At 43.9% G+C, this 13,150-nt stretch overlaps 1 protein-coding gene across 2 annotated transcripts in view; it reads left to right on the top strand.

Moving 5' to 3' along the window:
* The first annotated feature begins 1,365 nt into the window (after nucleotides 1-1,365).
* SUV39H1 (suppressor of variegation 3-9 homolog 1) overlaps nucleotides 1,366-13,150 on the top strand; it is a 21,016-nt gene continuing 9,231 nt past the window's right edge. For both annotated transcript variants that reach the window (XR_006102220.1, XM_042452470.1), the window contains exons 1-5: nucleotides 1,366-1,782; nucleotides 8,273-8,418; nucleotides 9,078-9,743; nucleotides 12,762-12,908; nucleotides 13,011-13,140. Coding sequence is in view for 1 of the 2 variants with exons in the window: in XM_042452470.1 (XP_042308404.1) it covers nucleotides 1,635-1,782; nucleotides 8,273-8,418; nucleotides 9,078-9,743; nucleotides 12,762-12,908; nucleotides 13,011-13,140 (1,237 nt within the window). In the remaining variant the exon portion in view is untranslated. The remainder of the gene's footprint in view (nucleotides 1,783-8,272; nucleotides 8,419-9,077; nucleotides 9,744-12,761; nucleotides 12,909-13,010; nucleotides 13,141-13,150) is intronic.

Below are 13,150 nucleotides of genomic sequence, written 5' to 3'. Positions count from 1 at the left end.
AGGAAATGTGCTTTACGAAAGACTTCTTTCAGAGGGTTGGCTGTCTGCTTTGTACAGCGGACATCTGACAATATTACAATAGTGGTAGTAGTAATGTAGATTGTAAGCCAGCATGGGGTAGAAGTGGTTTGAGCATTGGAGGATGACTCTGGAGACCAGGGTTCGACTCCCCGCTCAGCTATGGAAGTCCACTGGGTGACTTTGAGCAAGTCACACTCTCTCAGCCTCAGAGGATGGCCATGGCAAATCTCCCTCAAGAAATTTACCAACAAAACCCTGTGATAGGTTTGCCACAAGTGTTTTGAGGATGACTCTGGAGACCAGGGTTGGATTCCCAGCTCTGCCATGGAAACCCACTGGGTGACTTTGGGCAAGTCACACTCTCTCAGCTTCAGGGGAAGGCTATGGCAAACCTCCTCTGAATAAATCCTGCCAAGAAAACCCCATGGTAAGCCAGCTATAAATTGGAAACCACTTGAAGGCACACAAAAACAAGGAGCTATTTCATTCTGGATCCAGACTGATATATTCACCCTCCTTGCTGTGATGGATCACTTTTACTGAGGTACAAATTAGAGTCCATAATTGAAAATAATCCAATTCAACACCACCTTGTCATGGTTCAATGTTATGGAATTATGGGAAGTGTAGTTTTGTGGGAGATTTAATCTTCTGTGTCAGAGGGCTCTGGTACCAGCAACAGATCTTATTTCTGTAGCACGGATGCAGCCTTAGGTCCAAAACACACTGCAGAAATAATCCAGTTTGAAACCGCTTTAACAACCCAATATCAGGGGATCCTGGGAACTGTAGTTTTGTGAGACATTTAGCCTTCTCTGTCGGAGAGCTCAAGCTCCATATGAACTACAATTCCCAGGATTTCCTAGCCCTGAGCCAGGGCACTTAAAGCGGTCTCAAACTGGCTCAGTGCTAGGGAATTTTTGGAAGTGTGGTTTTGTGAGACATTTAGCCTTCAGAAAGATCTGGCGCCACAATCAACTACAGTTCCCAGGACTTCCTAGCACTGAGCCAGGGCAGCTACAGCGGTCTCAAACTGGATTATTTCTGCAGTGTGTTTTGAACCTATGTTGCTTCATATGTTTATTATAGCCATCTCCCCCAAGTCAAGACTGATATAACTTAGGTCCAAAACACAGTGCAGAAGTAATCCAGTTTGAGACCTCTTTAACTGCCCTGGCTCAATGCTAAGGATTTCTGGGAACTCTAGTTTTGTGAGACATTTAGCCTTCTCCGTCGGGGAGCTCAGACTCCATAATAAACTACAATTCCCAGGATTCTCTAACACTGAGGCAGGGCAGTTAAAGCGGTCTCAAAGTGGATTATTATTTCTGCGGTGTGTTTTGGAATTTAGAAAGGTGAGGACCATGAAGGATGTTTGGGTGTCTTTTTATTAAAGAAAACCAGGTAGTCACTCTATCTGAAGCAATTTTGGCTTCGAGAACCACGAAGGGGCCTAATAGGATGTGAATAAGGAGGGCCAGGAGGAGGAAGAGGAGGTCCCCCCAAAAAATGGCTGGGCGGGAACCAAGAAAGAAGAAAAAACTAGACACTCCCCAACTTCCTATTGGGTCTGTGAGGCGGAGGCTGAGAGAGGAAGCGCCTCGGAGAGCGCCATGATCCCTCCCTCAGGCTCCGCCTCTCCTCCTTTGGCCGTCGGGTGTGAGATGAAAACTTTCTGGCGGCCGCAGTGGCTGAAGGGAACTTTAGAAAGGGAAAAAAAAGGGGAGCGAGGGAAGCGCAAGATGGCGGAAAATTTAAAAGGTGAGTGGAAACCGCCAAGCGCGCGCATCGGGGCGGGGGGCGCTTTTGAACTGGTGGCGATTAGGAGAGTCGCTTAGCTGACCGCGCGGAGGGGGGAGGGGGGGCTCGCGCAAGAGGCCGCCAGCCAATCAGCGCCCGCCGCGGCAACGTTCTAAACGGCGCGCGGCGGAGGCACTCAGAAGCGACCGTTAAGAGGTTGAGTGGGGGAGCGCGCGCCCAGAGCGGGAAAAATGATTGGCAGAAAGCGAATTGGAGGGGAGGGGAGGGGAGGGGGGAGAAGCGAGCATGGAAAGAAAGAAAGAAGAGTCTCCTCCACGGGAGAGAGAGAGAGCGAGAGGACTGTGAATGGGCGCACCTCGTATATGTGCGTGTCTCTCTGTGTATGTTAAAACGTGGCTCTTTGCACTCACAGATAATAAAAGTGCTGCTCTTAACCCCAGCAGTGATTCGGTTTTTTGTTGTGTGTGTAAAATGTGACTCCCTTCACTCACAGATAATCAAATGCTTCTCTTAAGTCCAGCAGTGATTCGTCTTTCCTGTGTCCTTCCATGCTTTGTTTCTTTCAGAGATTTAACAGCCTGCAGAATCGGTCTGTAGAGAGATCTTGGAGCAGCTTTGAGACTGATTGAAAGAAAGAAGTTGGCTTTTGTAGATTAAGGACCCAAATACAGGCCCAAATAAAGCTGCTTTGAATCACTTTGGAGGTATGCTGTTTAAATGATGCATAGCAGGTCGGAAGCCATGCCAAAGCCACACTCCTGTCCTAAGGACTGAAGCGCAGCTTTGGCACAGCTTCTGGCTTCTTAAGATGCATGTGTCATTTAAACAGCATACCTCCAAAGTGACCCCAAGCAGCTTTATTTTGGCCTGTCTGTTCAGGCCCTTAAGTCTACTTCCTCAGATGCATTTGGTCATTACAAGGTGCTGCAAGATCTCTCTATGTACTTGTTCAGTGAGGGTTTGCCTTTGGCTTCCCCTGAGGCTGAGAATTCAAAGATATAGCCGTATTAGTCTGTGGAATCAGCATGTAGAGAGATTTTGTAGCACCTTTGAGACTCACTGAAAGAAAGAAGGTGGCAGCTTGAGCTTTCCTAGACTAGAGCATGCTTCCTCAGATCCATTGCTTGCTTTCTTCAGCCAAGGTGACTAGACGTCCTCCTTTTCCAGCGGTGCATCGACACTGCAGAAATAATCTGGTTTGACTCCACTTTAACTGCCGTGGCTCTGTTCTGGTGCCACAACTCAACTAAAACCCCCAGAATGCCATAGCATGGAGCCATGGCAGTTAAAGTGAGGGTCAAACTGGGTTGTTTCTCAAGTTTGGTTGCAGCCCAGGACATGCCTTCCATTCCAGCCTTCTGTCCAGGAGGAATTCTAAAATGTCCTCCATGTTGAGCATGGCTAAGAAGCAGCATGAATTTATATTTATGAGTGTTTCCAGCATTTATTTTGTAACATTCCCCCCCCCCCAAAAGTCCTACATTTTGCAGTGCCTTGGCCTCCTTTGTGGTTAGGACCTCTGGTCAGCCCAGTCTTCAGCAAAGAATAATAATAATAATAATAATAATTCAAAGAAAGCCACTCTGTGAACCCTGTTTTGTCTCCTCGCCTTCCTGCCCCCTTTTCTGTGTGCTTTCCTCTTGTGTTTCACCTCCTGTCCCTAGAAAAGCTTTGCTCCATTTAATATTCTCTCACACGCTTCCTATCAGCATTACTGTATTCTAGTGTTGTTTTTTTGGAGGGGGGGGGATCAACTAACTTTTGCTGAGGTAATGCTGCCCAAACCAGGGTGACCAGATGAACTAACCACAAAGGAGGGCAAGGCACAGTAAGATGGAGGATTCTCAAGAAAAACTGAGGACATGACAAAATCAAAAACACTCATTTAAATGCACATCCATGCTTCTTAGCCATGCTCAGTATAGATGACATTTTGCAATTCTCTCCTGGACAGGAGGTTGGAAAAAGAGCATGCCTGGTCACCTTGATTCAAACCTTTGGCCCGTCAGGTTCTTGATGGAGCCCTGTCAGTTGCATCTTTGTTGTTGTGTGCCTTCAAGTCAGTGCTGACTTAGGGTCACCCTAAGGCAAACCTGTTACAGGTTTTTCTTGGCAAGATCTGTTCAGAGGAGGGGTTGCCTTTGCCTTCCTCTGAGGCTGGGAGTGTGTGACTTGCTCAATGTTGCCCAATGGGTTTGTGTGCCCCAGCAGGGATTTGAACTCTGTTCTCCAGAGTACATAGTGCTCAAACCACACTGGTACTTCAGATGTGTCCTTATTTGTTAAAAAAAAAAACCTATGTTTTACCTGCTCTTAAGTTTCCAAATCAATAACAATAATAATTAAATAAAACATTTAGAAAGGGAAGATAGTCTCTGCCTTTAGTCCCTGTCCTCTCAGTATATTATTGCAATCTGCATTACTATAATATCTCTATCCTGCTTTCCCCCCAGGAAAAGGCAGGATAGAGTTTGAGCTTGAGTAACAGGTGGAGTAGATTTGGTAGAAATCACTGTGTTAAGAATAACCAGCTCTTATTCGTGTTAATTGACTATGGATGCATGTTCTTGAAGATCAGCCAGAAATCTTGATACCTCTCAAACAGCAGAGAAGAGAATGAGCTTGATAATACCAGGAAATGACCAAAAGGCGGAAATAGTGTAACTTTCTTAATCATGAGCGTTTTATCTTGGTGGAAAATTTTTAGACAGCTTTGAATTTCAGAGAAAAATGCCTTTGTGCTTAACCCTCCTTTTTGTTTGATATTTTCATTAATCACTGTTGAGTTTGTTTCCATTAAGTTGCAATACATGTGCTTTTGCTATGGTTTGGTTTGGGTCCCTCCCCCCCAAATCTGGTAATATATCGGGAACAATAGGAGCTGGGATAATCTCACAATAAGGAGAGGTAGCTAAATGACTATAATCGTAGAGTTGGAAGACACTGCAAGGGCCATCCAGTCCAACCCTCTGTCATGCAGGAAATCTCAGTCAAAGCATACCTGACAGATGGCCATCCAGCCTCTGCTTAAAGACCTCCAAGGAAGGAGACTCAGGCGCGTTACAGACTGCCCCTTTGGGGCGGCCTGTAGGCGCACCTTTCCCTGCCGGATCGGGGCCTCAGCAGCCAGAGCGGCAGCTGCTGAAGCCCCAATCTGCCGCTTTCTGGGCTGCGGGGAAGCGGCAAAAGGCCCCTTCCCCGCAGCCAGGAAAGGGGTGTCCTTGGGGCTTCAAGCCCCAAGGACACACCGCGGCGGCGGGGAGAAGGAGAAAGGGGCCATTCGGACCAAACCAAGAAGGAGCTCTGAAACGGAGCTCCTTCCGGGGTTGCAGAAAGGGCGCCCTGGGCGCCCTGCCGCAACCCCAATACATCACAACCGCGCTGCCTCGTTTGGATGTGGTGCGGCCGTGACGTATCGATGACGGCAGCCGTGTGGAACGGCTGCCACCATTTTGTGCGTGCACAGCGCGCACTAGCCTTAACCCTAGTATGTGCTCTGCATGTACTTTTAAGCCCGTCTATAACGGGCCTCAGCTACACTCTGATGTGTTCCACTGTTGAACAGCCCTTTACTGTCAGGAAGTTCTTCCTAATGTTGAGATGGTATCTCTTTTCCTGTAGCTTGCATCCATTGCTCCAGGTCCTAGTCTCTGGAGCAGCAGAAAACAAGCTTGCTCCCTCATCAATATACACTACAAAAATAATCCAGTTTGAGACCGCTTTTAACAGCCCTGGCTCAATGCTAGGGAATTCTTGGAAGTGTGAAACATTTTGTGAGATATTTAGCCTTCTCTGTCAGAGCGCTCCTGTGCCACAATAAATTACAGTTCCCAGGATTCCCTAGCATTGAGCCAGGGCAGTTAAAGCGGCCTCAAACTGGATTTTTTCTGCAGTGTGTTTTGATCATAAAGACTTGGGGTGGGTTATCTTGTGCTAATCACAGGTCATAATGACATCTGACCTTTTATCCAAGACACACTTAGTGCTGACCTTCCCCCTAGAGTTTTCAGTTTTATTGGCTTGAAAAGAATGAAGATTCTGCAGGTGAAAGGCAAACTGTTTGAACAAACCAGTTTCCTTGAAGACTTTGCAATTTTTTTCAGTTCGGGTACACATTGAATTTCTTTATACAAGTCACAGAATGATGAATTCAGACTAGACTATAACAAAATACATCCTCTGAAATTACAATAAAAACATGCAAAGTCTCCTTACATTGTGTCAGATGCTGGTTCCTCTGTTTGATTACTCTCATCCCTTACCATCTCCAGGTCAAGTTGATAGTAGGATCTCAACCTGACCTGGAGATGCCAAGTACTTACTTTCTACCTGTAAGGAGCCCTATGAAGTAGAAATAATTAAAGTCGGCCCTCCTTATCTATAGAGTCAACCATCTGCGGCTTAAAAATATTTCTTAAAACATTTTTAAATTTCAAAAAGCATACTTGATTTTACCGTTTTATATAAGGGACACCATTTTACTACGCCATTGTATTTAATCGGACTTGAGCATCCATGGAGTTTGGTATCCCTGGAGGATTCTGGAACCAAACCGCAGTATAGTGGGCGCTCCACATTCACTGGGGTTAGGGCACAGGACCCCCATGAAAGAGGAAAAACCAGAAATAAAAAAAAAAACACTATGTGGGAACACCTCTCTAGGATTCTGTGTCAACACCTGCCAGAGGTTAACCATAGAATCACACTGGAGGACCTACAGATGTCTAGAGAAGTGTGTTCCTTAGTAACCTCTAAATCTTCCAACCCAACTCTGTGGTCAATTTCCAAATCCACAAACAGTCAAAGCAGCAAATGGAGAGGGCTGACCGTAGATACCAAGGGTCCACTGTACAGTGGTCCCTCCACGTTCTCTGCGGTTAGGGATGAAGGACTCCATGAATATAGAATAACCACAAATAAATAAATAAAAATCAGTATTCTTTTTACCTGAGAGAACATGTCTAGGAATCTCCAGGTCCTCCAATGCAACTCTGTGTTCAACATCTACCATAAATTGACCATAGAATCATGCTGGAGGAGCTACAAATGCCTAGAGAAGTGTTTTCACTAGACTTCTAGGTTCTCCAGCACAACTCTATGGCCAACATCCAGCAGAATTTCTCTGGATGACTTAGAGATTCCTAGAGAGGACATATTAATCAAAACCACAAATAATCAAATTAGCAAAAGTCAAAGCAACCAATGTGGAGGGCCAACTGTACTTTCTTTAGTTAAAATGATATAGGTCCAAGAACGTAAGGGAGAATGAATGAGGTCCTCTTGCCTATCTGGATAATTGCCACTTGTTGTCCTAGCACTCTTCTATTGTGATGGAGGAAAACCCTTTCATGGCCTGTTTTGCCAGCTATTCACCACTTCCCTGAAAGATTCCTCTTTCTTTAACTCAGTCTTTCTCTTCAGGTTTGTGCACCTGAGAGCAAGGCCTTTGTTGTTTCTTATGTGTTGTAAGCTGCTGAGCAATTTGGGTTGCTGCAAATAGCCCATCAAAAAAATTAAATTGGAGAATGGAAAAAGTTATTAATGATTAGAACAGTGAACTCAAAAAAATTAGTTATAGTCTGTTATTTATAAAAATGGGGAAGTAATTATGTTATTGAGATCAGAACTGGTTTAGAGCAACTGACAAGCAAAAAATGATTCTATACTTTGGGCTTAAAACTGGTAATAATATCATAGATGAGGGACAGCATGGCATAGTGGTTTGAGTGTTGGACTATGACTCTAGGAACCAGGGTTCGATTCCTAGCAAAGCCACGAGACCCACTGGGTGTCCTTGTGCAAGTCACACGCTCTCAGCCTTAAATGAAGGAAACATCTTTCCAAGAAAATCCCAAGAGAGGTTTGCTTTAGGGTCGCCATAAATCAGAAATGACTTTAAGGCACACAACAACAATGTCATAGATGGATGTTGCTTGGACATCTAAGGATAAGCAGCTGGTACACATTGGGTGTGTACCCATTTGAAGGTTGTGAGGTTATGGAGCTGAAAGCAACAATCTTGACAATGCTGTCAAATATGTATAAGGTCAGATCATGTGCTACATCACCAGTTTTATTATGGTTGATGTTTTGACGTATTAGTTTTACATTATGTGAATAGTCAAATATGGTGCAATTACTCTGAATTTCTTTTAACATTCGTAGCAACTAAGAGCAATTCTGTGCTAAAGAATACAATCAAGTTATAGATGGAAGACAATGTGGAAGGGAATTCCACATTGGAATTGGAACTCAAGTGGAAAAATAAATCTAGATGTGCAGTATGTGCTTCTAAGATTATTTACATAACCCTTTTTTTCTGAGATAGTAAGTGTTCCTGGGTCAGACTTCTGGGGTTTCTCTTTATTTAAAGATACTAGATAAGATGCTGGGTGGGGCAGCCAGATAATGTACTACTTTAAAAATGTGGGGAGAGAGAAGAAAAGGTGTGTTACTTCTAACTGTGGATATTTGTCCTTATCTCCTGTAGCCTGTACTATTTGTTGCAAGTCGACTTGGTCCCAACTCCAAGATTTATGTCGTTTGGAGAAAATGTGCTGCCCTTCCTTGGGCATTACGAGAAAAAACCTCTGTGATTTTGAAGTGGAATATCTCTGTGACTACAAGAAAGTCGGAGTGAGTTTCTCAGGCCTTTCCAAAGCATTATGGTTGCTTCTTCCTTTGAGAAAAATTTGCATTGGGGTTCCTCATTTCTAAGGTGTCCGTTTGTTAACTGGGATTTTAAAAAATTGTTGACGCTTTCCCCACTTCTACTTTAGCTTCATTACTTTTAATAAGATTTCACTTATTCAGACAGTCTTGTGGGGGGGGGGGCGATGAAAGTGCCCACTGCTACAGAATGATTATTAGAATGGGATGATGAAGAGTTGCTAAATTCTCTGTGGGATTCCTGGGCTTTGTTCTTGGCTTTGGGTTTTAGTAGACAACAGATACAGTGGTACCTCGAGATACGAATTACCCAGCTTACGAATTTTTCGGGATACGAAAAAATCCCATAGGGATTTATTGTTTCGGCTTACGAAGGTTTTTTCGGGTTACGAAAAAACCCCGGCGCTGTTTTAAATGGAGCCGCGGCAGAGCCGCGGCTTTTTTTCCATTAGCGCCTATGGCAATTCGGGTTACGAAGGTTTTTCGGGTTACGAAATTAGCCGCGGAACGAATTAATTTCGTAACCCGAGGGAGCACTGTATTGGGAGACATTACTTTCTGGGATCTGTTATGGAAAGTGAATTGGCATGTTTGAGGCTGACACTACATGGTTACCTTTTACGCAGGATGAGGAGTACTACCTAGTGAAGTGGCAGGGCTACCCTGAATCAGAGAACACCTGGGAGCCCAGGAAGAACCTGCGTTGTATCTCCATACTGAAACAGTTCCACCGGGACCTAGAGCAGGCTTTAATTCGCCGAGGAGGTAAATTCAAGAAGAACATCCGCTTGCTTGACCAAGGCATCTCCAGCTACCTGGTGCAGAAGGCCAAACAGCGGAAAGCTTTGCAAAACTGGGAGCATGAGCTCAATGCCAAGCGCAGCCACAAGGGACGTATTGTGGTTGAGAATGAGGTGGACTTGGATGGGCCTCCCCGGGACTTTGTCTACATTAATGAATACAAGGTTGGGGAGGGTATCACTCTCAACCAGGTGGCCGTGGGCTGTGAATGCTCAGACTGTCTGTCAGAAGCAGTTGATGGTTGCTGTCCTGGTGTTTCCCACCATAAATTTGCCTATAATGAGCTCGGCCAAGTGAAGATCAAGGCTGGCATGCCCATCTACGAGTGCAATTCTCGCTGCACCTGTGGGATTGACTGCCCCAACCGAGTGGTACAGAGAGGCATTCGTTACGACCTTTGCATTTTCCGGACAGCAAATGGACGTGGCTGGGGTGTACGCACGTTGGAGAAGATCCGCAAGAACAGCTTTGTTATGGAATATGTGGGAGAGGTAGGATGAGCAGACACAAGGCAGAAAGTTCCTTGTGATCCAGTATGCAGAGAGAAATAAAAATTAAACCTAGGTGACTTTTTCCACGGCTGTAAATGTTGGAAGTAGTAATGGCCTGTATGCATGTGACATGCCCTAGCAGTGTGGTTTGTATTCAGATCTGTGGAAAATGTAGAGATAAGTGTTGCTAAATAACATGGATGTTGAATGAATGAATGAATGAATGAAAAGGAGTTGAAATCCTATATGGGTTGATTCCCATTAAACTCAGTGGAAGTCATTTCTGAATAGACATATACAGTTATGCAACTTATTTTGTGGATTTGTATCCTTTTCAAAGCTTTCAAAATGTTCATGCTGTTAATGAAATGCAGTAAGTAAATTCAAAGCAGTGAATGTGAAATAATATAATTAGGATTATTAGGATAGAAACAGCTGACTTCTGAGAGTTCAGGGACCATGTTGCCTTTTGTAGACCTTGGCAGGCTGCACCCCTCTCCTCACATTCCCCACCCCCTCAAAAAACTCAGATAGGTTAAATTACACTCTCACTACATGCTTGTATATATTATTTGCTATCGAAATACTATCCCAACCCTCCTGGCCTGGTTTTCCTAAGGCTCAATGAGGCTAGAGAGGCTGCTCTTTGTTTGCTCTTCTGTAATTTGTTACTGGCCAGACTAGAAACAAACGAAAACTCTTTGTCCTTTCCCGCCTCATCCTGCTTTGATTAATCTCTCTCCCTCATTCTTACTGACTCTAATGGATTAGAACTGCTACAAATGTTCCAGTTAATCCTAAACAGCTCCTATCGCCATCCTAAAAGGGCTGGGCATTATGTGTACACACACCAGAGGGATAAGAATATGTTTATCATGAAACAGACTAGTTCACTATAGGAGGTGAAATCCAGTGTAAGATGGAGAAGTCATCTGTTGAAGGCCAGTTGAAAAGTCTTGTCAGGAATAAAGGAGGTATTAGTCAAGATGCAAAAGAAAAGTAGTATCCTTGGAGATCAAAAGCGTGAGAATTGCCCTAAAAATTGAATAAAGGAGTGCAGTTATGGAATGGAGGTATTGCTTACTCTCACCTTTTGTTTTTGTCCAATAGAAGCAAATCCTTTGAATTCTAGGCCTGCTGCAAATAGTAAAGGATATCTGGCCTATAGATAATTCAAGAGGAGCATGCAGAAAGGAAAAGTTTATTCTCCAGAAAGAAAGATAAACACTGTTGAGGTCTTATAGTAGAGAGACTGTTCCCTAGACACTTAGGTCCAAAACACACTACATAAATAATCCAGTTTGAGACCTCTAACTGTCCTGGCTCAGTGCTAGGGAATTCTGGTTTTGTGACACATGTAACCTTCTCTGTCAGAGCTCTGAGGCTACAATAAATTAAAATTCCCAGGATTCCCTATCACTGAGCCAAGACAATTAAAGCAGTCTCAGACTGGATTATTTACTTCAGCAGAGTGTTCTAGACCTTAGTTTGTCTACCAGTCAATAAACTTTCTCCCTAAAATCTTAGCTCCCCTAACCTCCATTTCAAACTACTGTTCAATTCAGAAATTGCTGTATCTCAGTTTAAGGTAGATAGAGTATTTAATTCTGTAGTGACCAAAATACAAAAACATGAATGGGAATACAGTAATTGATTTTGCTCAGTAAATCACCTGTTATATGTCAACAAGATACATTCTGGCCCTGTTCATTAGCCAGAATATTAAAAGTTATTAGTGTGTTTTATGTCATGTGTACTGCTGCAATCTTTTGTTGGTCCTCTTGAGGAACTCTCAGCTGAAAGGCAGAATTTAAATCTTCTAAGCAAACAAATAAGAAGGCAAGGAGGCCGTAAGGACAAACACTTCAGACTTGTTTGTTGTGTAGTCATATCTGCACAAGAAAAATGCTTCTGTAGTAAGGATATATTGAGTCTTATTACCTGAAAGAGAACCTAAATAGCCCCTTGTGCTCTGAGAAACCTTTAGGGTTCTGCATGCACTTACCAGATGCTCCACGGCTGTCCAGAAAAATGAAAGAAATAAAAATTGAATGAAATTAAAGAGTAAGAATATATTCTTATATACAGTGTGCCCTTTGTTTATGCGGGGATCCGTTCTGGACTCCCCTGTGTAAAAGAAATAACGGCTATGCTCAAGCCCCATTTAAATGAATGGGGCTCATACATGCAGTGGCATGCATGCGCCAGAGGCGCGCGCCTCATTCGTCCCTATGGGATGCACCGCCCCTTCCTCCCCATGCAGCTTTCAGTGTATGCTGAAAGCCACATAAAGCGCGCCCGCGTATGGTGTGGGCACAATGTATACACCTAAACACCATTAACTTGTAAAACATAGGGTAAGTCTCTTAGAGGCTCTGCCATTGAAATAAGGGCTCCATGAGTCAAAAAGGTTGGGAACCCCTGGCTTAAAGGTACCCAATCCCATCTAATCTTAGGAGTTAAGGAGGATTAGCCCTGGTTAGTACTTGGATGGAAGACTGCCAATGGTTAGGAACTGGCAAAATGGGGAAGGAGCTGGCAAAATGATTTCTGATTATTCCTTGCCTAGGAAACCCTACTGAATTCATAGGGTCTCCAAGAAAGGCAACCTGAAGACAAATTCAGAGTGTGAGGTATATTTTGGAGCCATCTACTGGACATCTGCAGTATAGAGAAGGTACCACACAAGGGGAGGGAGGTGGCCAACATACATTGTATGATTATTTCAGTAGTCAGCTTGAACTTCCGAGGATCTTTGAAGATCTGGAAATCTTTCATAAACTTATCTGTCATGGTGGCAGTGGTTTCAGGGTTTTGCTTTGAAAACAAGACTTATCAAGTAGCTGCAGACGAGATGTAAAATTATTAAGATATATGCAAAAGCATGAACATTACAAACCATTACAAGAAAACAATTAGCCAGTTGTACAGGGCCCTGGAAGGGAAGTTCACAGTAGAGACTAAGAAAGCAAAAGTAAATATTTCTATAGAGCTCATTCTCTTTCACATCCCTCCCAGATCATCACATCAGAGGAGGCTGAACGACGCGGTCAGATCTATGATCGACAAGGTGCTACTTACCTGTTTGACCTGGACTATGTAGAAGATGTATACACAGTGGATGCTGCTTACTATGGCAACATTTCTCATTTTGTCAACCACAGTGTGAGTGCAGTAAATCCTGGGGCATGGGGAGATAGATCCTCAACATAATTTTTAATATAGTATTCTTAACTGCTCTCCTCTGATTTGTGTTCTGTGCTCCAGTGCAACCCCAATTTACAGGTGTACAATGTCTTCATTGAAAATTTGGACGAGCGGCTCCCACGCATTGCCTTCTTTGCTACTCGATCTATTCGTGTTGGTGAGGAACTTACTTTTGACTACAACATGCAAGGTGAGGAGAA

Source organism: Sceloporus undulatus, chromosome 2 (assembly GCF_019175285.1).
Source record: "Sceloporus undulatus isolate JIND9_A2432 ecotype Alabama chromosome 2, SceUnd_v1.1, whole genome shotgun sequence".
Taxonomy (NCBI): Eukaryota; Metazoa; Chordata; class Lepidosauria; order Squamata; family Phrynosomatidae; genus Sceloporus; species Sceloporus undulatus.
Note: the sequence above shows the minus strand (reverse complement) of the source record. Positions and strands in the feature narration are given on the sequence as shown.